Here is a 26,839-nt window from a genome sequence, read left to right as displayed (position 1 = left end):
CTTTGTCATCATAGGAATAAATTTGAAAATATATTCACATAGAAAAGTTTAAATTGTAATATTATTTTTCATAATACTGTTTTTACTGTATTTTTGATCAAATACAGCCTTGGTGAGGATTGTGTGCTTCTTTCAAAAACATTATTCCAATGGTAATGTGTAAAAAATATACACATAAACAAACAAACTGTTCTCAGTTCAAGACTCAGTATGCATGCATTGAGTTTTAAAATGCTTTTTAATTTGATTTAAATGCAAACAAGCAAAAGGGCACATTTAGCCAACAAAGAAAAAAGAAAAGATCTATAGGTAAAGTTTAAGAAATGTGAAACATAGAGCATGCACAAATCTAATTAAAGTTTCAAAAAGATAATTGAGATTTCATTTAGTTTTCTTCCAGTGTCTTCGGGTAGATAATTCACTGCTGCCGCACATGGCTTAAGTTATGTGCTTATTTGGCGGTCTTCAGGAAGTGTGTGGTTCTTTCCCATTTCATGACAGTTAGTTCTGCTGCAGGCACACTCCTCAACATAGACATATGTGTGGGTTACTATATCACTGTTTAAGCAACCAAGAGACACTGTACGATTACTTGAGCGAGTGGCCTGGCAACAGGTACAAGAGGACATTCCAGCTTCAGTGTACCTACGAATGAGAGAAAGAGAGGAACACATGTAAAGCATTTCAAATCAGTCACTGCCTGTGTAGGTTTTCATAACAGAGTATGTGTGTACTCACCAGCTTGAACTAGTACAGTCTCCACTACAAAATGTCAGGTTTAGTTTCTCCTCTGACTGACAGTCTTTGTGTTTTATGTAATCGCGAACGGTCTGTACTTGACATCCCTTAATTTGGTCCACACCTACAAACACGGGCAATAGACGTATTAATAATTGACTCGATTCAACCAAAATTCACATAATTTTCTTAAAAAAAAAACCAAACAAACTCACAAACAGGACAGCAGCCATCAGGTGACTGCTGAACAGTGCCCTGTAGAGCAAATCACAAAGACAGAATGTCATCAATGTGATTTAATCACCATGATCAGTCAGTATAATAAGTAAATATGTGTTTGTGTGATATATGAAGCACTGACAGGCTTGCAGTTGGAAATGTTGAAAGGAGGGCACTGGACTGTATATTTGTTGGTGATGAAATGTCCATTAACTTTAGTACACGTGATTCTGTCACAGCTCTGATTTGTAGAGGGAAAAGTCTCTCCTTCCTATGAACCAAAACAGAACAATGTCAAATTCATTGCAAAAATGTTAGACTTCTTAGGAGGAATGGGATTTTCAGGGAATAATGGCTTAAATTTGGGTCTGTTGCTCACTCAAATTCAAAAAACTTGTTATATAGCACACAACTACATGTTGTATGTACTGTACACATTTATAATTAATTAAAATTTGAATAACTATACCGTTAATTTAACCAAAATATTCATTTTGTTCTTTTCAGCCACACCTCAAGGCAATCTTGCCTTTTTTTTTTTTGGCCTTTATTTTGTCAGGAAGTGAAGTGGGGGAGAGAGGGGGGGTGGGATCGGGAAAGATCTGCGACCCGGGACTCTAACTCGGGACGTCCAATGTGCAATGACGCTTCATGTTGGCACACTTCCAATGAGGCTATCGGAGCTGGCAACAATGTAGCTTTTGATCTTACCTTTAATGTATGATTGACGCCATTGAAATTGACAGTGCAGTGAGTTTGCACACACTTTCCACAGCAGTCATCAAGGTTCTTTTTAATGTATTCATAACCCTGTGAAAAATAATTATCAAATGAAGTCAAAGAAATTACCGTTGGTTCTGAGACAAGACGATCAAAATCTCATCACACAACTTACAGAATCACATTTCTCATTGCACTGCACAGATCCACATTTGACCTTGAGCAACTGTGTTTCAGGATCCACGTCGCTCGTACAGCTGCATTCCTGACAGTCAGTGACGGGGATGTTTGTACCAGGCTGGGGGAAGTGATAGGAGACATGAGAGTGTAAAACTTTCATTAATCATTATTTAATTGATTGATTTTTAATAGTAATATAGGAGTCGTTCTAGTTACCTCATGCTCTGTGTTATTGTGCACACACACTTTCTTTGACTCTGAGGAGGCAAACAACATAAACACAAAACTACATAGAATGATATTAAAAGGGATACAGGTAGCATCTGAGATGAAAATGGGCACACAAATGTGAAAAATGAACTAAAGTGTGAATAATTGTAATACCGCATTTGATTTCTGGACAGCATTTTCCATAAGGCACTTTCAGGACTGGCACATATCCGACTCCACACTTTTTATCCAGAGGTGGACACATGCTGACATTACAGTCTACATCACACAAAGGAGACTTAAGAAAAGGAAGATGCAAAGCCAAACCAAACCTGTTCAAACTTCAACTTCAACTTACTGCAAACTTGTTTACTGCAGCATGGGTCTGAAGGATTGGTGACATTCACCAGCACAAACTCGGGCTCAGTGCAGATCCCAGGGTTGACATTAGAACACTTCTTGGGCTTACAGATCACTGATTTTCTGGCCTTATCACAGATACACTCCTCACAGTTGTACTCGAAAACCTCATCGAACTGCCACAAAAAAAACAAAAAAAAAAAACAACAACAAGTGGATTCAGATAAAAGTCATTTAGTTATTCAGCCATATATACCACTGCTCTGGTAAAAAACTACAGACTTTTTATGTCACTCCACAAATGACTGCAAGTTTGAATCAGTTTTTTTGAGTGCAACACCCACTTTTCAAATGGATTCTCTAACTAATGATCTAAAAGATCTGTCACTACTATCATTTCATTGCGACTTTTTAATTGCACTGTTTTTATTGGTTTGCCAGTGATGCTTAGGCTCTGTTCTCACTCCTAGTGAGCTTTAAGTTGATGTGTACTACATACATAGGAAGCTGCCTTCTAAATGAACAATCTTACTGACATAGAAGCTCGTAAGTGACAGATTTGAAGCTCTACACAGGCAGCAAATACAATAATGTTATTCATTTCGAAGAGCTTGGCATCAGCATGTTGCTAAGCTAACAATGAATTCCCATAAGCATAAAAATACACAGCACAAACAAACATTAGGTCAGTGGTTCCCAACCATGTTCCTGGAGCCCCCCCAACACTACAGGTTTTCCATGTTTCCTCAATCAAACACACCTGATTCAGATCATCAGCTCATAAGTAGAGACTCCAAGACCTGAAATGGGTGTGTCAGAAAAAGGAGAGATGCAAAATGTTCAGTGCTGGGGGGCCTCCAGGAACGAGGTTGGGAACCACTGCATTAGGTAAAACAGTTTTTTTTTTTTTTTTTTTAATTAAAAAATATTTTATTGACATTTTTGGTGCTGAAATAATTATAAGGAAATTAATAATACAGCCACTGAGCTTGTCACAATGCATTCTGGAATCACCTTTGAGTTGAATAACTATGATATACTAATACTGACCGAACAGCAAACAGTTTCAATACCACTGTACCTTACGTGGCATCCCAGAGGCATCCAGGCATCCTGAGAACATAAAGGGAAGAGCAAAATTAGAAACATTATCAAAAAAAACAAAAAACAAAAAAAAAACATGCTAGTTTTTTGTACATCTCAACCTGAATGCCTAATACATGCACACACACACTTGACTCGGAGGCTTCTCACCGCATTTGTTCACACAGACTCCTGACTCCTTGTTGAAGAGCAATGTGCCCTCAAGACAGAAGCAGCCCTCTGTGGTCACTGTATTGGTGTTGTGGTCAGGTCTGTAATTTGAAAGAGTATTTAACTCTTTAATTTAACATTATCCCTCAATTTACAATACTGTGTAAGAACTAAGCTTTCATTTCAGACTATAACTGTCTAAATTATTATAAAAAGTAGATAAATGGGCATACAAATCACAGCTTGGTGGCTCAGCTGGACCACAAGCATTGTAGACTTTATCTGCTGAACATTCAATATCTGGGGAAGAAAGGCAAATATAATACTTTAATTTCTACAGCTTCCAATAAAATGGGTTAGATTTTAGAAAACTTAAAATTTAATATAAATACTTATCATATAACTTACTGCAAAGGTTAGTGTAGTTCCTCCAGTGAATGCAGATCCCTAATTGAGAGCAAGCCCTCGCGTAGCTCTGCAGGCTGGTACACACCAAGGCAGGGTTGCTCTCATGACAACTATCATATTCACATCCTAAAAAGAAGTTTTCGGGGGACAGATGGGAATGGCATGCTTCAAACAACCTGAGGAAGACAGAAGCAGTCTGGAAGCATTGTATATTGACATTTATACTAAAAACACCACACAAAATCAACTCACTTGCTTTTGAGGAGGTTGCAGTAAGAATGGGCCTGGCATGGCTTAGATGTAGGTTTGCTAATACCCCCAACAGTAGGTAATGCAGGTGGTGGAGTGCAAATTTCACTATTCACATCACTGGCTGGCCAGTAATCTCCCATCACAGCACAGTCGTCCACCAAGATCCCTCCAGGGATCATGCAGTCATCAGCCTTGTTGTTGTTGCATGTTCCTATGAGAATTATTAGGAATAATTCATTTGGATAATGCACAACAACAACAACAACAAACCCCTCATACACCTTTCACGTTTTTATGACACCATCAATATATTGTTACAAATGCAAATACTGGGGGGTGTCTGACTTACCACAGTGACCTTGTGTGTTGTTTCCAAAATGCTGGAATGGCAGGTTGATGCCAAAGCCAGTGGCTCCAAATGATATATTAACACTTAGATCTGGAATACTCAAGAGCAAGTCTTGGCCGGAGCTTATGACCCTCATACCATTATGAGCATATGGCAGCTTTAGCTTAACATTGTCCACGACAGCCTATTAGGATATATAAAACACACAGAATGCTTACATTGTAATGCACACAAAGCACATACTAATCATTCCTAAACTTTTTGCAAGCCAAGAAAGTCTTACCTCTAGGTCTGCATCTCCGATATGATTGAGATTCATGAGTGTTATGTTTAGATTGTTGTAAGACACAATAACAGATCTGGGACAGGATACATGCTCAACAAGGTCACAGTAGACTCTGTCGATGTAGATCTTCAAATGGTATTGGGGCCTAATTTCCTCCAATAATATATAAGTGCAATTTCCTTGATAACTGTAGAAGTGTCCATCAAATGTAATGTAATGTGAGTCACCCCAGCCTTCACAAAAACCTACAAATAGGAAAAGGTGAATAATAATTAAAAAGAATATAATAATTTGAATTGAACATTCTACTTCAATTTGGTGAAGGCTATGTTGAAAATACCATTTGAAGAATGCCATTAAATACACTTTCATTTGAACCTTTTTCATTTAACATTTTCACTTTTTCACTTTAACCAGGTGCTAATCTATCACAATTTTATTTTCTTGTGCCGCATCAAAGTTCATAGACTCAGTGAGATACCAGAAAATCACACATAATGACTGCATTGTTTTCATGTAAAATGTCATGTTATTTTTCTTATTGTAAAACACTAGTTGTTCCAAGTGGAAAAACACGTTCAAAGAACATGTTCAAAATTCAAACCATGAACAAATAAAAATCGAGCACATTGAGCTTGAATGGACATCATTACTAATAATTTAAATGGTTACAGATTTAAATATGAAGATTGTGAAGACCGGTTTGCTCACAGTCACATGTGTAATACGGGCAGCAGTGGTGCTCATCATAGACCAGCACTGGTTTTTTGCCATTTTCACAGGTGATGTTCTGCAGTGGAGGGCATTCAAATGGGATAATTTCAATGATGTTGTCTTTTATGCACCTTGCCATGGTGCAATTACAAAACATAAAGGTCTCGTTGGTCTGGTGATAATAAAAAATAAAATGTACTAGAATTAGAAAGATAGATAGATGCAACATTGGAATGTAGTTTGTTCTTCTTCTTGGACTATTTAAAACAGCATAATGGATAGTCATAAAAGTACATTCTTTCTGTAGAAAAAAATACACCCCTTCTTTTTGGTATAAAGCTTTTAAAAATTATATATTAAATTTACATTTTTGTTCCATTTAGGACATCCGTAGGGTGGAGGTGGTGAAGGACATGGCTCTGTGGTGATCTGAACTACACAGATTTCAGAGCAGATCAGGGTTAGGCAGATCCCTGAGCCAGTGTGGTTCTTATTAACTATTTTATCTCCTAACAAAAGTGAGAGAGAGAGAGAGAGAGAGAGAGAGAATCAAGCATAAAACATTAAAGTGAAATGTTGTACAAAAACAACCTGTCCAAGCAAAGAAATAAGATACCAACGCAACTTCTTCAAAATACTTACCAGGATTATAATGTATTCCATTAAATACACAAAAACAAGGTGTAGTGCTGGAAACCATAGGTGTAAATGCTGTTGTTGTAGGTACTGGTGTTAGTGTTGTAGTAAGCTTTGTGGTAGTTGGTGTCAGTTCTGTTGTCGTTGTAGTAGAACTTGTGGCAATTATTGGTGTAACAGTAGATGAAGAAGTCAATTCTGCTGTAGTAGGCTTTGTGGTAGTTGTTGGTGTAGTGGTTGATGATGTAGGTTTTTCTGTTAGTGTTGTATTATTTTTTGCAGTAGTTGTTGGTGTCGGCGTTGATGTTGTGGTTGATTCTGTTGTTGTATTTAGAATTTGGTGTTCTGTATATTTTGTTGCATTTCCAGTAATAGGAATTATTGTTTCATTTGTTAATCTAGGCTGTGATGTGGTAGATTCAGTTGTTGTAGTATGCTTTGTGGTAGTTGTCGGTGTAGGTGATGTGGTAGATTCTGTTGTTGAAGTAGGCTTGTCGTGGTAGGTGATGTTGTCGGTTATGTAGGCTTCGGGTAGATTCGGTCGGGTAGATCGGTCGTGCTTTGTGGTAGTTGACGGTGTAGGTGATGTGGTATATTCTGTTGTTGTAGTAGTCTTTGTGGTAGTTGATGGTGTAGGGGTAGATTCTGTTGTTGTAGTAGGCTTTGTGGTAGTGGACGGTGTAGGTGATGTGGTATATTCTGTTGTTGTAGTAGGCTTTGTGGTAGTTGACGGTGTTGGTGATGTGGTATATTCTGTTGTTGGTGTAAATGATGTCGTAGACTCTGTTGTAGTAGGTTTTGTGGTAGTTGATGGTGTAGGGGTAGATTCTGTTGTTGTAGTAGGTTTTGTGGTAGTTGTTGGTGTAGGTGATGTGGTAGATTCTGTTGTTGTAGTGTTGTAGTTGTCGGTGTAGGGGTTAGATTCTGTTGTGTAGTAGGCTTTGTGGTAGTTGACGGTGTGTAGGTGATGTTGATATTCTGTTGTTGTTGGTGTAAATGATGTGGTAGATTCTGTTGTTATAGTAGGTTTTGTGGTAGTTATTGGTGTAAGTGATGTCGTAGACTCTGTTGTTGTAGTAGGTGATGTGGTAGTTGTCGCTGTAGGTAATGTGGTAGATTCTGTTGTTGTAGTAGGCTTCGTGGTAGTTGTCGGTGTAGGGGTAGATTCGGTTGTTGTAGTAGGCTTTGTGGTAGTTGATGGTGAAGGTAATGTGGTAGATTCTTTTGTTGTAGTAGGCTTTGTGGTAGTTGTCGGTCTAGGTGATGTGGTAGATTGTGTTGTTGTAGTAGGCTTCGTGATAGTTGTTGGTGTAGGGGTAGATTCTGTTGTTGTAGTAGGTTTTGTGGTAGTTATTGGTGTAAGTGATGTCGTAGATTCTGTTGTTGTAGTAGGCTTTGTGGTAGTTGACGATGTAGGTGATGTGGTATATTCTGTTGTTGTTGGTGTAAATGATGTGGTATATTCTGTTGTTATAGTAGGTTTTGTGGTAGTTATTGGTGTAAGTGATGTCGTAGATTCTGTTGTTGTAGTAGGCTTTGTGGTAGTTGACGGTGTAGGTGATCTGGTATATTCTGTTGTTGTAGTAGGCTTTGTGGTAGTGTGATGGTGTAGGTGTTTGTGGTATATTCTGTGTGTTGGTGTCAATGTTGTAGTAGGTGATGTGGTATATTCTGTTGTTGTAGTAGTTTTTGTGGTAGTTGTCGCTGTAGGTTATGTTGTTGTAGTAGGCTTTGTGGTAGTTGTCGGTGTAGGGGTAGTATTCTGGTTGTTGTAGTAGGCTTTGTGGTAGCTGATGGTGTAGTGGTAGATTCTGTTGTTGTAGTAGGCTTTGTGGTAGTTGACGGTGTAGGTGATGTGGTAGTATTTGTGGTGTTGTAGGTGGCTTTTGTGGTAGTTGTTGGTAGGTAGGTGATGTGGTATATTCTGATTTGTTGTAGTAGGCTTTGTGGAAATTGACGGTGTAGGTGATGTGGTATATTCTGTTGTTGTTGGTGTAAATGATGTGGTAGATTCTGTTGTTATAGTAGGTTTTGTGGTAGTTACTGGTGTAAGTGATGTCGTAGACTCTGTTGTTGTAGTAGGTGATGTGGTATATTCTGTTGTTGTAGTAGTTTTTGTGGTAGTTGTCGTGTGTAGGGGGTAGTATTCGGTGTGGATTCTGTTGTAGTAGGCTTTGTGGTAGTTTTGATGGTGTAGTTTTGGGGTAGATTCTGTTGTTGTAGGAGGCTTTGTGGTTAGTTGACGGTGTAGGTGATGTGGTATATCTCTGTTGTTGTAGTAGGCTTTGTGGTAGTTGACGGTGTAGGTGATGTGGTATATCGTGTGTTGTTGGGTGTAAATGATGTGGTAGATTCTGTTTGTGTAGTGGTAGTGTGTTTTGTTGTGTAGTTATGTGGTGCTCGTAAGTGATTTCGTAGACTCTTTTGTTGTAGTAGGTTTTGTGGTAGTTGTCGGTGTAGGTGATATGGTAGATTCTGTTGTTGTAGTAGGCTTTGTGGTAGTTGACGGTGTAGGTGATGTGGTATATTCTGTTGTTGTAGTAGGCTTTGTGGTAGTTGACGGTGTAGGTGATGTGGTATATTCTGTTGTTGTTGGTGTAAATGATGTGGTAGATTCTGTTGTTATAGTAGGGTTTTGTGGTAGTTATTGGTGTAAGTGATGTCGTAGACTCTGTAGTTGTAGTAGGGTTTTTGTGTGAGTTGTCGCTGTGGGTGATGTGGTAGATTCTGTTGTTGTAGTAGGCTTCGTGGTAGTTGTCGGTGTAGGGATAGATTCGGTTGTTGTAGTAGGCTTTGTGGTAGCTGATGGTTGTGTAGGGGTAGATTCTGTTGTTGTAGTAGGCTTTGTGGTAGTTGACGGTGTAGGTGATGTGGTATATTCTGTTGTTGTAGTAGGCTTTGTGGTAGTTGACAATATAGGTGATGTGGTATATTCTGTTGTTGTTGGTGTAAATGATGTGGTAGATTCTGTTGTTATAGTAGGTTTTGTGGTAGTTACTGGTGTAAGTGATGTCGTAGACTCTGTTGTTGTAGTAGGTGATGTGGTAGTTGTCGCTGTAGGTGATATGGTAGATTCTGTTGTTGTAGTAGGCTTCGTGGTAGTTGTCGGTGTAGGGGTAGATTCGGTTGTTGTAGTAGGCTTTGTGGTAGTTGATGGTGTAGGGGTAGATTCTGTTGTTGTAGTAGGCTTTGTGGTAGTTGGCGGTGTAGGTGATGTGGTATATTCTGTTGTTGTAGGAGGCTTTGTGGTAGTTGACGGTGTAGGTGATGTGGTATATTCTGTTGTTGTAGTAGGCTTTGTGGAAATTGACGGTGTAGGTGATGTGGTATATTCTGTTGTTGTTGGTGTAAATGATGTGGTAGATTCTGTTGTTATAGTAGGTTTTGTGGTAGTTATTGGTGTAAGTGATGTCGTAGACTCTGTTGTTGTAGTAGATTTTGTGGTAGTTGTCGGTGTAGGTGATGTGGTAGATTCTGTTGTGTGTAGTAGGCTTCGTGGTAGTTGTCGGTGTGTAGGGGTTTCGTTGTTTGATTCGGTTGTTTTTGTAGTAGGCTTTGTGGTAGCTGATGGTGTAGGGGTAGATTCTGTTGTTGTAGTAGGCTTTGTGGTAGTTGACGGTGTAAGTGATGTGGTATATTCTGTTGTTGTAGGAGGCTTTGTGGTAGTTGACGGTGTAGGTGATGTGGTATATTCTGTTGTTGTAGTAGACTTTGTGGTAGTTGACGGTGTAGGTGATGTGGTATATTCTGTTGTTGTTGGTGTAAATGATGTGGTTAGATTCTGTTGTTGTAGTAGGGTTTTGTGGTAGTTTATTGGTGTAAGTGATGTCGTAAACTCTGTTGTTGTAGTAGGTTTTGTGGTAGTTGTCGGGTGTAGGGTATATTGGTTGTTGTAGTAGGCTGTGGTAGCTGATGGTGTAGGGGTAGATTCTGTTGTTGTAGGAGGCTTTGTGGTAGTTGACGGTGTAGGTGATGTGGTATATTCTGTTGTTGTAGTAGGCTTTGTGGTAGTTGATGGTGTAGGTGATGTGGTATATTCTGTTGTTGTTGGTGTAAATGTTGTGGTAGATTCTGTAGTTATAGTAGGTTTTGTGGTAGTTATTGGTGTAAGTGATGTCGTAGACTCTGTTGTGTGTAGTAGTTTTTTTGTGGTAGTTGTGTGGCTGTCAGGTGATGTGGTAGATTTTGTTGTTGTAGTAGGCTTCGTGGTAGTTGTCACTTTAGGGGTAGATTCGGTTGTTGTAGTAGGCTTTGTGGTAGCTGATGGTGTAGGGGTAGATTCTGTTGTTGTAGTAGGCTTTGTGGTAGTTGACGGTGTAAGTGGTAGTATTTCTGTTGTTGTAGGTAGGCTTTGTGGTAGTTGACGGTGTAGGTGATGTGGTATATTCTGTTGTTGTAGTAGACTTTGTGGTAGTTGACGGTGTAGGTGATGTGGTATATTCTGTTGTTGTAGTAGGTTTTGTGGTAGTTGACGGTGTAGATGATGTGGTATATTCTGTTGTTGTAGTAGGCTTTGGAAATTGATTCTGTAGGTGATGTGGTATATTTTGTGTGTTGTTGGTGTAAATGATGTGGTATATTCTGTTGTTGTAGTAGGTTTTGTGGTAGTTATTGGTGTAAGTGATGTCGTAGACTCTGTTGTTGTAGTAGATTTTGTGGTAGTTGTCGGTGTAGGTGATATGGTAGATTCTGTTGTTGTAGTAGGCTTTGTGGTAGTTGACGATGTAGGTGATCTGGTATATTCTGTTGTCGTAGTAGGCTTTGTGGTAGTTGACGGTGTAGGTGATGTGGTATATTCTGTTGTTGTTGGTGTAAATGATGTGGTAGATTCTGTTGTTATAGTAGGTTTTGTGGTAGTTATTGGTGTAAGTGATGTCGTAGACTCTGTTGTTGTAGTAGGTTTTGTGGTAGTTGTCGCTGTAGGTGATGTGGTAGATTTTGTTGTTGTAGTAGGCTTCGTGGTAGTTGTCACTTTAGGGGTAGATTCGGTTGTTGTAGTAGGCTTTGTTTTAGCTGATGGTGTAGGGGTAGATTCAGTTGTTGTAGTATGCTTTGTGGTAGTTGTCGGTGTAGGTGATGTGGTAGATTCTGTTGTTGAAGTAGACATTGTGGTATTTGATGGTGTAGGTGATGTGGTAGATTCTGTTGTTATAGTAGGCTTCGTGGTAGTTGTCGGTGTAGGTTGTTTTGTATATTCTGTTGTTGTTGATGTAAATGATGTGGTAGATTCTGTTGTTATAGTAGGTTTTGTGGTAGTTACTGGTGTAAGTGATGTCGTAGACTCTGTTGTTGTAGTAGGTGATGTGGTAGTTGTCGCTGTAGGTGATGTGGTAGATTCTGTTGTTGTAGTAGGCTTTGGTGGTAGTTGTCGATGTAGGGGTGATCTGGTATATTCTGTTGTTGTAGTAGGCTTTGTGGTAGTTGATGGTGTAGGTGTAGGTGGTATGTCTGTTGTTGTGTAAATGTAGTAGCTTTGTTGTAGTTTTTGTGGTGTAGGTGTGTAAGTGATGTGGTAGATTCTGTTGTTGTAGTAGATTTGTATGCTTTGTGGTAGTTGTCGGTGTATGCTTTTCTGTTGTTGTAGTAGACTTTGTGGTAGTTGACGGTGTAGGTGATGTGGTAGTATATTCTGTTGTTGTAGTAGGTGGTTGTGTGGGTAATTTGTAGTAGGGTGTGGTAGTTGATGTGGTATATTCTGTTGTAGTAGGCTGTTGTGGTGTTGATGATGTAGGTGATGTAGATTCTGTTGTTGTAGTAGGTTTTGTGGTAGTAGTTGGTGTAGGTGATGTGGTATATTCTGTTGTTGTTGGTGTAAATGATGTTGTAGATTTGTAGTTATAGTAGGTTTTGTGGTAGTTATTGGTGTAAGTGATGGGGTAGATTCTGTTGTTGTAGTAGGTTTTGTGTAGTTGTCGCTGTAGGTGGTATGGTAGGTTCTGTTGGTTGTAGTAGGCTTCGTGGTAGTTGTCGGTGTAGGGGTAGATTCGGCTGTTGTGGTAGGCTTTGTTGTGAGGTGTAGGTGATGTGGTATATTCTGTTGTTGTAGTAGGCTTTGTGGTAGTTGATGGTGTAGGTGATGTGGTATATTCTGTTGTTGTTGGTGTAAATGATGTGGTAGATTCTGTTGTTATAGTAGGTTTTGTGGTAGTTATTGGTGTAAGTGATGTCGTAGACTCTGTTGTTGTAGTAGGTTTTGTGGTAGTTGTCGGTGTAGGTGATATGGTAGATTCTGTTGTTGTAGTAGGCTTCGTGGTAGTTGTCGGGTGTAGGGGTAGATTCGGTTGTTGTAGTAGGCTTTGTGGTAGTTGATGGTGTAGGGGTAGATTCTGTTGTTGTAGTAGGCTTTGTGGTAGTTGATGGTGTAGGTGATGTGGTATATTCTGTTGTTGTAGTAGGCTTTGTGGTAGTTGACGGTGTAGGTGATGTGGTATATTCTGTTGTTGTTGATGTAAATGATGTGGTAGATTCTGTTGTTATAGTAGGTTTTGTGGTAGTTACTGGTGTAAGTGATGTCGTAGACTCTGTTGTAGTAGTAGGTGATGTGGTAGTTGTCGCTGTAGGTGATGTGGTAGATTCTGTTGTTGTAGTAGGCTTCGTGGTAGTTGTTGGTGTAGGGATAGATTCGGTTGTTGTAGTAGGCTTTGTGGTAGCTGATGGTGTAGGGGTAGATTCTGTTGTTGTAGTAGGCTTTGTGGTAGTTGACGGTGTAGGTGATGTGGTATATTCTGTTGTTGTAGTAGGCTTTGTGGTAGTTGACGGTGTAGGTGATGTGGTATATTCTGTAATTGTTGGTGTAAATGATGTGGTAGATTCTGTTGTTATAGTAGGTTTTGTGGTAGTTACTGGTGTAAGTGATGTCGTAGAGCTCTGTGTTGTTGTAGTAGGTGATGTGGTAGTTGTCGCTGTAGGTGATGTGGTAGATTCTGTTGTTGTAGTAGGCTTCGTGGTAGTTGTCGGTTTAGGGGTAGATTCGGTTGTTGTAGTAGGCTTTGTGGTAGTTGATGGTGTAGGGGTAGATTCTGTTGTTGTAGTAGGTTTTGTGGTAGTTGTGGGTGTAGGTGATGTCGTAGATTCTGTTGTTGTAGTAGGCTTTGTGGTAGTTGACGGTGTAGGTGATGTGGTATATTCTGTTGTTGTAGTAGGCTTTGTGGTAGTTGATGGTGTAGGTGATGTGGTATATTCTGTTGTTGTTCGTGTAAATGATGTGGTAGATTCTGTTGTTATAGTAGGCTTTGTGGTAGTTATTGGTGTAAGTGATGTCGTAGACTCTGTAGTTGTAGTAGGTTTTGTGGTAGTTGTCGCTGTAGGTGATGTGGTAGATTCTGTTGTTGTAGTAGGCTTCGTGGTAGTTGTCGGTGTAGGGGTAGATTCGGTTGTTGTAGTAGGCTTTGTGGTAGTTGATGGTGTAGGTGATGTGGTAGATTCTGTTGTTGTAGCAGGCTTTGTGGAAGTTGATGGTGTAGGTGATGTGGTATATTCTGTTGTTGTTGATGTAAATGATGTGGTAGATTCTGTTGTTGTAGTAGGTTTTGTGGTAGGTGTCAGTGTAGGTGATGTGGTAGATTCTGTTGTTGTAGTAGGCTTTGTGGTAGTTGATGGTGTAGGGGTAGATTCTGTTGTTGTATTAGGCTTTGTGGTAGTTGATGGTGTAGGGGTAGTTTCGGTTGTTGTAGTAAGTTTTGTGGTCGTGGACGGTGTAGGTGATGTGGTATATTCTGTTGTTGTAGTAGGCTTTGTGGTAGTTGTTGGTGTAGGGGTAGATTCGGTCGTTGTAGTAGGTTTTGTGGTAGTGGACGGTTTAGGTGATGTGCTATATTCTGTTGTTGTAGTAGGCTTTGTGGTAGTTGATGGAGTAGGGGTAGATTCTGTTGTTGTAGTAGGCTTTGTGGTAGTTGATGGTGTAGGTGATGTGGTAGATTCTGTTGTTGTAGTAGGCTTTGTGGTAGTTGATGGTGTAGGTGATGTGGTATACTCTGTTGTTTTTGTAGGATTCGTGGTAGTGAAACAGTTCTCCACACAGATCCGATTTTTCTCATCAAAAAATTTGTTACTGGGACATTTTGGATAACATCCTAAACACACACACACACACACACATACACACACACACACACACACACACACACACACACACACACACACACACACACACACACACACACACACACACACACACACACACACAAACAAACCTGAGTCAAAATCTGTTAAGGCATAATAATGGAACAACAATTTAAAAAATATATTTACAACAGGATCTGTATTTCTAAGGGTTTAAATAAAAGATTTTTGAAATGAGACAATAAAGTCTTTGTGCATCAAAACCATTCCTTTACTGATGAAAAATAAATAAAGGCTGCATATATTTGATCAAAAAATACAGAAAAACAGCGATATTGTGAAATATTACTACAATTTAAAATAATAGGTTTCTGCTTTAGTATCCTTTAAAATACTATTTCTGTGATGCAAAGCTGAATTTCAGCAGTAATTACACCAGTCTTCAGTGCCACATGATCCTTCAGAAATCATTCTAATAAGCCGATATATTATCAATTTTGGATACACTGCTGCTTAATATATATATATATATATATATATATATATATATATATATATATATGTATATGTGTTTTTTTTGCAACCTGTGATAAGTCTGCTTTATTGTCTGAGATTCACTGATGAATAAAAAGTTAAAAAGATCAGCATTTATTCAAAATAGATGAATATAAGTCTTTACATTTCAAGTGTTTTTACAATATTCTCAAAGGAAATGAACAGATTAGACCGAAAGATGTTGGTACAATTACTTGACTTTACTGGGAAAATGTCTGATAAATAATCATTGAAGTAAAATTAAACATTCTTAACTGGTTACCAGCAATTAGGTAATGCTTTTACAACAAAATAATACAAATGTATTGTATTACTTTCCAAGAAAAGTTTTTTTCAACCATTTCTAATCCCAGTTTAGCATATACCAAAGGCCTAGAAATATCCAGTGTGTGCACACTCAATCTTAAAAAAAAGAAGAAAAACAGAAAAGCATACTATTGTGCACTGAATGAGAGCTCACCTTCCAGGTTGGGTAAAATGTTATTGCAGGTAGCATTAGGGTTGCGACAGGTTTTGTAGCAAGGTATATGACAAGGACTGTAATGCCATATACAGTCTTCTCTTTCTTTATTGTAGTATTCACAGTACACAGCTGACATGGAAACATGGATATAAGTATGAACATATAGAAGCAAACTAAATGAAATACAACAAAACTACAGTACACTGTTAAAAGAAGGAAATCACTTCAAGCATTTATCAGGCAATCAATTCATTCACATTATCCACACTGATTCAGAATCTGCATTAAAATCACATTGAAAGATTACAGATTAAACATATGCACTAGAATTGAAAATGCTTACGGCACATTTCAGGTGTTCTCCAGTTCACACAAACACCTGCCTTATTGCAGGCTTGAGCATAAGCTGCAACAGCTGTACAGAAGCACTCACAATCTCCACCTGCATCACATGCACATGAGTCGCTCACACAGTTATCATAATATGGGTTTGGATCCACCTGTGGGAACAAGCATTTCCATCCTTAAAAAATATATTGGATTCTTGTATACCACATTATAAGGAACTTATAATTATTTATTGAAACGTTTTTCATCTGTACCGTGTTATGGCATTTTTGGAATGTAACTCCCTTTATGATGCCACATTGTACGTTTGCAAAGTTAAATCGTCTAGGAGCATTAAAGCATGGGTTAAAGTCTGGGTTTTTATCAAGACATTGGCTTGCCACTTTCCAGCTGTCAACAAACTCAATTTTATTTGTAGTCAGCAAATTTCCCTGAGTGGTAAAGTCATCTTTTGCATTTTCATTGAAATTTCCGCAGAGGCCACAAACATCTCCCTGTGAAAAACAACAAGGCACAGAGGTTGCACTAAAAAAATTTACTGTGAGGGACTGTTGAAAATTGTCTGGAAGTGTAAGCACACAAAATGAAAAAAATCATGACTTCAACTCACCATGTGCTGAGGTTGCAGAATGATGTATACGGTGGTTTTGTGTTTCCACATAATTGTCAGTCCAATGTCAGTATCAATGACAAGGTACATACCAATGTTGCTCACAGTGTACCTGATCTCTGGACCACTTTCATTGTAAGTGGCTGTTATGGTCCCATCAGAAAGCAGCAACTGAGTTCCCTGTGTGTGAGAGAAGTTACAAAAAAAAAAAAAAAAAAAATATGTGAAAATTATATTGATACTGTAAGATATTGTATGAAACAGCCCATTTCCACAGCCCAACACAAGTCAGTTCGCAAAACATATCTAGTGGAGTTCATAGCACAAATCTATATTACAGCCAGTGACTGATTTTCACTCTGTATTCCTTTCAAATGTTGATAAAAATAGGGGGGAAATTCTTTTATTTATCTTTTCGACTTAAATTGACAGGTACTGAACACCTCGCTTTAGTGTTTTATGACTCTTTTCAAACATATTTTATTTTACTCTGAGTGTACCACAAAGTATTGAATGTTCTGCTAAATGTTAAAACATATAGCATGAGACCTACACCTGTGTACCTACCCCCAAAATGATCCTGACAACCTTTGAACATGGGGTTCCTGTTGTTCCACAAGGCATATTCTCAGTTATTACGTGAAAATTGCCAGTTTTATTTCCACACTTGTTCTGCAAAACAAGAGAATTTGACTTGTTGGCTCCTGAATGAAGATGTTTATCTGTCATTTTATTTAAATAAAGCCTCTGACGAATTGCTATTGTGTCCACCCATAGCACATACCTGAACAGCAATATAACTGCAGTCTCCCCTGAATCCAAATATTTGGTGATCAAAAGTTCTGTAATGTCCGCTGCCATATATGGTGCATATGCCTGGACACTTACGATAAGTACAATTCCATTTTCCCTGTTGGCAAGTGCTGTAAATATAGAGGAAGACTCAAATCTTGTGTGGCTCTAAGTTTCACACTATAGATTGTTACAAGTTAACTAGTGTATTTCCTCGTTGTTTAGGGGTTTTATGGTAAAGTACCTCTAACATGGCAATGTAAATGGCTGCTGTTTATGCAGGGTTATAATCGTAAACTAGAAATAAAACTAAAAAATAAAACAATTAAAAAATGAAATAAACATTAGCTTAATTAAAATATATAACAATAAAAGTAAATATTAATAATTATTTGTATAGTTAAAAGAAGTAAAAAAATAAATAAAACCTATACAGACATAAAGCTACTAAAATGACGAGCAAACTCAGAAGTAGTAAAATGTTAACACAAATTAAAATGAAAATGGCAAAATATACAAATAAAAACTAAAATCTTACAGTTTAATAGTTAAATATAATAGCTCATTAATGATACTTAAATAACACACACCAATCATTGCAATCTATGGTTATCGTTTTTCCTGGTTCTTTCAACTCTCCATTGTGTGTACACGGGCAGTTATCCGGTTTAACACAATTTCCTCTGCCATCATCCAATAGACCTGAAGGACACTGGCAGCCAGACTGACAGTCAAGTGAGAACTGGAAAGAAGGGGGGAAATCATTATGTGTATATATACAAACAAAACCTTGTCATGCATACAAGTAAGACCATATTCAAGCGATAGACTCTAGGAAAGAAAAGGATATTGGAAATACTAGACTCACACAGTCAACGTTCTGTTGCAAACAAGTCTTTGCACACTCCAATCCATGTTCATTTGGGCCTGCTGTACTGCAGTTGAAGAAAACCTTCGGAGAGGAGCATCCTGGAAAAGATATCGGACAAAGATGCTGTACTCTAAATATAGTTTCTGATATAAAACGTACATATTATAAGACTTTTTACAACAGAGGTTGATTGTTGGTTAGCAAAACCTTGGTTAGCCAGCAAATTTCAGTATCAGTTTTGACAAGAATTTAATTTAATTGAATTTATTTCAATATCAATTTTCACAAGATAACTCTATAAGCAAACTTATTTAACCTACGCAGTATATGAAAGTACTTTTTCATACCATAAATTTGGGGTTTCAAGGAATAACATTGGAATTTTCCTTTCACGCAAACGCTAGACAGAGAAATAAGATCAAATTGTATATTCAGTTCATAGACTTTAAAATTCTTGTATCACTATTGGACTAATACTAGAATATTATCATTCACTTACCAATGTTCATCCCTAATGATGACAGACTTGCCGGGATAAATTTTCTGTTCGTTGTGGAAACATGGACATTTTTCTATAGGTACACACAGTCCATTCTCATCTTGGTAGAGTCCATCTGGACATGCACATCCATCAACAGGCAAAAAGTTAACACTGCAGCTTTGGCGCTGAGAGGCGAGAGACAGACAGGTACGCTGACAGCTCTGCAGCTGGTATGAGTAGTTCTGCGAGGCCGGGCAATTCTCTGTATACTTCTCTGCAGGGACCAGTTTGAAAGGAATGTGTTGTAAAAGTTTACATAGCAAAATTACAAAAGCATCCTTTTAATATTCTAGTTTAGATAAGGGATTTCCATGCTTTTTCTTGGCAAATACACCCAAATATGTCGATCCTACCCAAAATATAAAGGCTATATATTTTTTATATAGAGTGTGAACAATGACCAATGATCAACCGGACTTTACAAGACTATAATTATGAGCAAGACAACAGAGAGATAATTTAATTAAGCTGCTATTTCCAAAATGTATTCAAGGCTGTTTTATATAATTCATGTAAAGTCATGTCTCAACATGACTCAGTTAGTTTGTCTCTATTTCTACAAACCTGATTCCAAAAAAGTTGGGACACTGTACAAATTGTGAGTAAAAAAGGAATAGAATGATTTACAAATCTCATAAACATATTTTATTCACAATAAAATGTAGATAACATATCAAATATTGAAAGTGAGACATTTTGAAATGTCATGCCAAATATTGGCTCATTTTGGATTTCCTGAGAGCTACACATTCCAAAAAAGTTGGGACAGATAGCAATAAGAGGTCGGAAAAGTTAAATGTACATATAAGGAACAGCTGGAGGACCAATTCGCAACTTATTAGGTCAATTGGCAACATGATTGGGAATAAAAAGAGCCTCTCAGAGTGGCAGTGTCTCTCAGAAGTCAAGATGGGCAGAGGATCACCAATTCCCCCAATGCTATGGCGACAAAAAATGGTGGAGCAATATCAGAAAGGAGTTTCTCAGAGAAAAATTGCAAAGAGTTTGAAGTTATCATCATCTACAGTGCATAATATCATCAAAAGATTCAGAGAATCTGGAACAATCTCTGTGTGTAAGGGTCAAGGCCGGAAAACTACACTGGGTGCCCGTGATCTTCGGGCCCTTAGACAGCACTGCATCACATACAGGAATGCTACATTTCATTATCATCACAACATGGGCTCAGGAATACTTCCAAAAAACATTGTCGTGAACACAATCCACCGTGCCATTCGCCGTTGCAGGCTAAAACTCTATAGGTCAAAAAAGAAGCCATATCTAAACATGATCCAGAAGCGCAGGCATTTTCTCTGGGCCAAGGCTCATTTAAAATTGACTGAGGCAAAGTGGAAAACTGTTCTGTGGTCAGACAAATCAAAATTTGAAGTTCTTTTTGGAAAACTGGGACGCCATGTCATCCCAACTAAAGAGGACAAGGACAACCTGCATCTCTGATGGGATGGGGTTGCATGAGTGTGTGCGGCATGGGCAGCTTACACATCTGGAAAGGCACCATCAATGCTGAAAGGTATATCCAAGTTCTAGAACAACATATGCTCCCATCCAGACGCCGTCTCTTTCAGGGAAGACCTTGCATTTTCCAACATGACAATACCAGGCCACATACTGCATTGTATTACAATATCATGGCTGCGTAGAAGAAGGATCCGGGTACTGAAATGGCCAGCCTGCAGTCCAGATCTTTCACCCATAGAAAACATTTGGCGCATCATAAAGAGGAAGATGCAACAAAGAAGACCTAAGGAGTTGAGCAACTAAAAGCCTGTAGTAGACAAGAATGGGACAACATTCCTATTCCTAAACTTGAGCAACTTGTCTCTTCAGTCCCCAGATGTTTGCAGACTGTTATAAAAAGAAGAGGGGATGCCACACAGTGGTAAACATGGCATTGTCCCAACTTTTGAAATGTGTTGATGCCATGAAATGTAAAATCAACTTATTTTTCCCTTAAAATGATACATTTTCTCAGTTTAAACATTTGATGTCATCTATGTTATATTCTGAATAAAATATTGAAATTTGAAACTTCCACATCATTGCATTCTGTTTTTATTCACAATTTGTACAGTGTCCCAACTTTTTTGGAATCGGGTTTGTACACGCAACTATCAAGCGAATTATTGGTCTATCTCTACTTACTGCAAACAATTTCTCTCCAGCCTTGAAGGAATATTCCTTCAGCTGCACAGGCCCGGGCGTATGAGGAAAACACAGCACACAGACAGTCCTCAATCTTCTCACAGGTACAGCTGGAGTATCTGCATCTCTGAAAGCACATAAACATGTAGAGTCACTGCATGTTGTGGAAGCTGGGATAAAAATCATTACATTTGGGATATTTGATCTTAATTTGTTTCTTTTTATCATTATTCATTTTATTTATTTTTTATTAGAATGTAAGCAAACGTGAGTTTGAACACTTCTAAGCTCACTTAATTGTTATCATTTACTATAATTAAAACAATTATTTATTTATTTTCAGTTAATTGAAATAAAGCTGAAAAAAGTAAATGTATAAATGGTAGATATGCACAATAATTAGTAATTTTATGAAAATAAATAAATAAAGCTAAATAGAAGTATTTAATAAAAATTTAATAAAAATGACTAAAGCACACTACAAAATTACTAAATCTGGAAAATAAATCTGGAAATAAAAAATAAAAGCTAATTTAAAATTTTAATAAATACTATAATAGTATATACAGTACTTGTAAAATGTTTGGAAAACATAATTTTTAAATGTTTTTAATAAAGTCCCTTTTGTCACCACGGCTGTATTTATTTGATCAAAAATACAGTAAAGCAGTAATATTGTGAAATATTATTACAATTTGAAACAACTATTTTCTATTTAAATTTTAAAATGTAATTTATTCCTGTGATGCAAAGCTGAATTGTCAGCATCATTACTCCAGTGTTTAGTAATGGTACTTCGAAGGGCAGTCATGGCGTGACGGTTAGAAAGTTGGATTTGTAACCCGAAGGTTGCAGGTTTGAGTCTAAGATCTGGCAGGAATTGTTGGTGGGGGGAGTGAATAACCCTTGAGCAAGACACTGAACCCCCAACTGCTCCCCGCAGCAATGTGGCTGCCCACTGTTCTGTGTGTGTGTTCACTACTCTGTGTGTGCACTTGGATGGGTTAAATGCATTTTATATGGGTCACCATATTGGCCATATTTGTCATTTCACTCACATTAAAATTTATTATAACATGCTGATTCACGTCTTAATTATTATTTGTTATCAGTTATTAATAATGGTTCTTATTATTAAAAATGTTAAAACAGTTTTTGCTGCTCAATATATTTTGTGGAATTTTTTTTTCAGGATTCGTTAATGAATAGAAAGAGCAAAGGAACTTTAGCTTTGCATCACAGGAATAAGTTACATTGTAAAATATATTACAATAGAAAACAGTTATTTTAAATTGTAATACTATTTCACAATATTAGGGTTTTAACAATATTTTTGAGCACATAAATGCAGCTTTGGTGAGCATAAGAGACTTTGTAATGTTTCCAAACATTTGACAAGTACTGTAACTAATACTTAAATAAAACTGGGTTTCTTAATTGCAAAAGGTTAGGAAAATGCTACTTGTCTCTCTATAATCTGCTACTGTTTCAGATCATACTTTGTAGTAGCTGTCTGGATTGACAGTGGTGTGACATTTGGCAAAGGGGCTCTTCTCGTCCTTCATCTTGAAACACCAGTTCTCAATGAAGGGCACTAAAAGCATGATAAAACACAGAAAAAAGCTAAATTCAATGTAATAACAAAATGCATAAATCAATACATAGTGGAGTTCCTGATTGCTACCTGTTCGATTACTATCCCAAAATGAATTTGTGCACTTCTAAACCCTTCCGTAGATGTATAAAACAATACAAATACAAAATTGAAAACTGTCCACCATGACTTTGCCACACTGATTTTGGAAACAAACAGTCTCACCGCTGTCACTTCTGTAGGAACAGGGGTCGTCCATTCTCTCAGTACGGTCGGGGCAATTGGAGAGGGCCTTCCATGCGTTTGCGAAAGAAACTGCTGTACCCTCCACCACTCCCTGAGGGGTCTTCAGATCATCAAACAGCACTTTGTTAAAATTTCCACAGATACCTGCATAAACAAACAAATCACACATCAATGGCTATTTTGATAAATTCACTATATAATTCAGATGTTTTTTTATGGTTTTGAAGACAAAGGACTCACCACAAGTCTTGCCCTGGAAGCTTTGGTCCACAGTGATGTACACCTGCATAAGAGGCACCAGCTGAACCTGCACCTGGAGCCCAAAGGTGGTCTGAAGCATGATGTGAAACGATGACGGCTTGAACACCGTGAAGTCAGCTGAGAATAAAAGAGTCATATTCAACTTTAAGCTCTAAAACACAGAAAAGAAATAAAGAGTTTCTTCTCCCTCACCTGTCGTGTAAGGAAGTGAAACTTCTGCATTGTGTTGTACCGTCCTGTCAGCTTTAATAATCAGAGGCTGAAGAAGAATGCACACTGTATTAGTTTTATTTTGCACAAGCTACACTACTGTTCAAACATTTGGGGTCACTAGGATTTTTTTTTCTTTTTAAAAGAAATGATTATAATTATTAACCAAGGACACACTACATTGATTAAAAGTGACAGTAGAGTAATTTTTTATGTTTAAAAAGATTTCTATTTCAAATGAATGCTGTTTTTTTTCTTACTTTCAATTCATCAAAATTGCAGAAGACTTTTAAATAGCACAAGTTTTTTTTCAACATTTTAAGCAGCAAATCAGCATGTTAGAATGATTTAAATAAATTTTCTATATATTCAAATATATTAAAATAGAAAACAGACATTTTAAATTGTAACAATATTTCACAATATTATGGTTTTTACTCTCTCTCTCTCTCTCTCTCTCTCTCTCTCTCTCTCTCTCTATAGATATAGATATAGATATATATTACTGACCCCAAATGTCTGAATTGTAATGTAATATGTACATATCATTACTTTTTAATTTGTTTAAAATGATCTGTTTTCTATAAAAATCAAGTATACAAAATTTGTGTGTTGCTGTTGTGAAAGTAAAGAGGTGTACACACATTTTTCTTGTCGTTGTCAAACAATACCACAATAGATTGCAAACAGGTGTCAGTTTTTCCAGCGAAACAAGGAACAATATGACCAAATATGTTGAACTTGGACTTCTCACAGTCCTACAAAACACAAATGCATATTAAGAATTTCACATATTCCTAAGGCATGGATACCAACAAAATAAATCCCAACGTGTCTTAACAATTAAATTAGGTGTAGTTAGTAACTAAAACACTCTTACTTTAGAAAGCACATAGTTACAGTCTCCATGGAAAGTGAATTCTTTCCCATCAAAGGTGGTGAAGTGTGATCCTTCCTCTATAGCACACAGGCCAGGGCGGGGAACACTTATACAGATCCATTCTCCATTCTTACATACACTGAATTACACAAAACAATGACAAACAGACACTGTAAAAAAACAACTACAGGATACATTGTAGTAATATAATAGAGTGGTATACAGTGTGTTTTAGTTGAAGTGCTTTTTTCCAATTAAAGACATGAAAAGCTGAAAAGGAGAATAGAGTGAAATGTGTTTTATTACCATTCCTCGTTATGTTTGCGGAGAATCTGTCCTGGCATGTAGATGCCTTCATGCTTACACTGACACTCTTCCACCCGAATGCAGCCCTTGTTTGAGATTTCATCAAACACAGTTCCTATAACACATTTAACACATCTATAACCACATACACACACATCATGGTATGTTTATGCCTTCATGCTTACCATTCTTATTAGGAATAAACTGGGTCGTTTGTTTTGTAAGTTCGGCCTACTACAATTGTAAGTTGAGTAGTTAATGATGAACTAATCTTTTTCAAAATGTTCATAAGCAGTTAATAAGTGATATGCTAACAATTTGTGTATGTTTTGTTAACTGATTTACTGATGAACTAATCTTTTTCAAAATGTTCATAAGCAGTTAATAAGTGATATGCTAACAATTTGTATTTACAAAACATGACTATGCATTCATAGATGGCAACAGGAACAGATTACGCCATCATACAAATAATTAAAATAAGTGATATGTGGTGTTTGAATACATTTTTTATCTATGTTTTATAGATTAAGTTATAAATAATTTACAACTGATTAGATAATAGAAACTAATCTTTACGAGATGCAAAACATGACTATACATTCACAAAATTGTTTTGTTCTAGGATGCAGCTCAGATAAGTATATTAAGTAAATATGCTAACGATTTACAAATTCTCGCGCTAAGTTCGGATTTCTTAAAAAATAGCATGAAATCACAAATAATCGGAAACAAATGCCTTAGTAAAAGGTTATATACACTACAAGCACACACACACAACGCACCACCACACACACACACACACCCATCCACACCACCAAATAATCAAACAAATCCTTAGTAAAAGGTTAATACACTGAAAAAAGATACAAAATTGTTTTTAAGGAAAGTGGTTGTTGAAAGTTTGTTTTATATGTTTTTTTATTTAAATGTTGTTGAAATTTATTGATTTAAACCAAACTTATCTTAATTTTTTTCAGTAAATTCCAATGAATATGTTTTTTTCAGTATAGTTACTAGCTAAGTTACTTTTTCATAAATTATTAATAATTTATAAATCATAGAAATGTCAGCATTGAACTATTATCTCACAGCGTTAAAACAACTCCACGTGTTAGATGAGACATCTGTCTATACCCTCACCATTCAGCCCTTACATTGCAGTACACACTACAAAGTATTCAAAACCTGTTGTGTAAACGTATGAATAAATCATTTACAACACTTTCTGCATCCCTTAATCTAAAGTGTAATTATTTGTAAATGTTTTACAAACCTGCCGGTTACAGGTTGTGTGTGTGTACACACAAGATCTATGAATGATGAGCAAAACATACACAAGTGATGAGTAGTTTACACTTTAGATTAGGGGATGCAGTAAGTGTTGTAAATGATTTATTCATATGTTTACACAACAGTTTTTGAATACTTTGTAGTGTGTACTGCAATATAAGGGCTGACTGTCGAGGGTGTAGACAGATGTCTTCTCTGACACATGGAGTATTTTTAACGCTGTGAGATAATAGTACAATGTTGACATTTCAATGATTTATAAGTGATTCATAATATATTAACTAGTAACTTATTAACTATTTACTTAGGATAAGTTTGATTATTTCATGATATGCTATTTTTTAAGATAACTTAGGACAGATTTGTAAATCGTTAGCATATTAATTAATCATTTGTGAACGTATAGTCATGTTTTGTACATGTACAAAAATGTAATGTAAATGTAATTCTAATCACTTGTAAATTACTTATAACTCAATCTACAAAGCATTGATAAAAATATTAACATATCACTTATTAATCATTTATGAACAAATAGTTATGTTTTGTAAATGATTAGTTCATCCTTAACTAATCACTTGTAAATGCCTTACAACTGAATGTTGTTATAAAGTGTTACCCTGTATATGTATGCACATACACACACACAGTTGCAAGAAAAAGTATGACTTATTTAAAATTTTCTGGTTTTCTGCATAAATTCAAATTGATCATGAAATTTGCTTTGATTCTGGCTAAAGTCCGCTTGATCCTATTCCATTTCATCACCTTTTAAGCCATTTCTCCTGCAGTTGTCCCTGCACTCACTCACATCATTAACACAGCCCTTCACACTGGTGTTTTTCCCTCAGCATTTAGACAGGCTTGTATAAACCCACTACTTAAGAAACCCACCCTTAACCCATCTCTACAGACCAGTTTCCCTTCTTCCTTTCATTGCAAAAACACTTGAACGAGCTGTGTTCCACCAAGTCTCTGCCTTTCTCACACAGAACAACCTCCTCAACAGCAAACAATCTGGTTTCAGAAGTGGACATTCAAGCGAGACCTTGCTCTCAGTTGTTGAAGCCCTAAGACTGGCAAGAGCGGATTCCAAATCTTCAATACTTATATTGCTGGATCTGTCCACTGCTTTTGACACTGTTAACCACCAGATCCTCCTGTCAACCTTATTGGCAAAGGGCATCTCAGGAACCGCACTCCAGTGGTTTGAGTCTTATCTTTCAGATAGGTCCTTCAAGGTATCTTGGAGAAGTGAGGCGTCCAAATCACAACATCTAACTACTAGGGGTGCCTCAGGGCTCTGTTTTTAGACCACT

At 37.2% G+C, this 26,839-nt stretch overlaps 2 protein-coding genes across 2 annotated transcripts in view; both read right to left on the bottom strand.

The window, feature by feature from the left end:
• Positions 1 to 219: 219 nt before the first annotated feature.
• Positions 220 to 6,818, bottom strand: LOC109047387 (intestinal mucin-like protein). Its single transcript, XM_042715128.1, has 19 exons — positions 6,333 to 6,818; positions 6,057 to 6,199; positions 5,688 to 5,862; positions 4,974 to 5,221; positions 4,691 to 4,874; positions 4,342 to 4,552; positions 4,090 to 4,265; positions 3,915 to 3,981; positions 3,682 to 3,782; positions 3,509 to 3,540; positions 2,426 to 2,603; positions 2,242 to 2,346; positions 2,074 to 2,114; positions 1,853 to 1,975; positions 1,669 to 1,767; positions 1,100 to 1,228; positions 954 to 993; positions 739 to 862; positions 220 to 645 (listed from the first exon to the last, which is right to left on the bottom strand). The coding sequence occupies exons 1-19, from the start codon at positions 6,388 to 6,390 to the stop codon at positions 444 to 446; spliced, it is 2,436 nt and encodes an 811-aa protein (XP_042571062.1). The 5' UTR covers positions 6,391 to 6,818; the 3' UTR covers positions 220 to 443.
• The window catches only part of LOC109047607 (mucin-2-like), a 33,100-nt gene continuing 13,006 nt past the window's right edge, over positions 6,746 to 26,839 (bottom strand). The window contains 27 exon segments of the mRNA XM_042715907.1: positions 6,746 to 6,971; positions 7,058 to 8,090; positions 8,093 to 8,339; positions 9,638 to 9,965; positions 10,163 to 10,272; positions 10,894 to 11,679; positions 12,501 to 12,652; positions 12,825 to 12,997; positions 13,084 to 14,398; positions 15,403 to 15,534; positions 15,749 to 15,905; positions 16,008 to 16,247; positions 16,364 to 16,543; positions 16,931 to 17,035; positions 17,148 to 17,286; positions 17,746 to 17,897; positions 18,024 to 18,124; positions 18,374 to 18,426; positions 18,526 to 18,781; positions 20,731 to 20,857; positions 22,230 to 22,324; positions 22,550 to 22,714; positions 22,811 to 22,948; positions 23,024 to 23,090; positions 23,686 to 23,799; positions 23,922 to 24,060; positions 24,228 to 24,342. Coding sequence (XP_042571841.1) covers positions 6,746 to 6,971; positions 7,058 to 8,090; positions 8,093 to 8,339; positions 9,638 to 9,965; positions 10,163 to 10,272; positions 10,894 to 11,679; positions 12,501 to 12,652; positions 12,825 to 12,997; positions 13,084 to 14,398; positions 15,403 to 15,534; positions 15,749 to 15,905; positions 16,008 to 16,247; positions 16,364 to 16,543; positions 16,931 to 17,035; positions 17,148 to 17,286; positions 17,746 to 17,897; positions 18,024 to 18,124; positions 18,374 to 18,426; positions 18,526 to 18,781; positions 20,731 to 20,857; positions 22,230 to 22,324; positions 22,550 to 22,714; positions 22,811 to 22,948; positions 23,024 to 23,090; positions 23,686 to 23,799; positions 23,922 to 24,060; positions 24,228 to 24,342 — 6,845 coding nt within the window.

The sequence above is a fragment of the Cyprinus carpio genome, chromosome A25 (genome assembly GCF_018340385.1).
Source record: "Cyprinus carpio isolate SPL01 chromosome A25, ASM1834038v1, whole genome shotgun sequence".
NCBI lineage: Eukaryota > Metazoa > Chordata > Actinopteri > Cypriniformes > Cyprinidae > Cyprinus > Cyprinus carpio.
The sequence above is the reverse complement of the archived record's forward strand: the minus strand, read 5'-3'. Positions and strand labels throughout refer to the sequence as shown.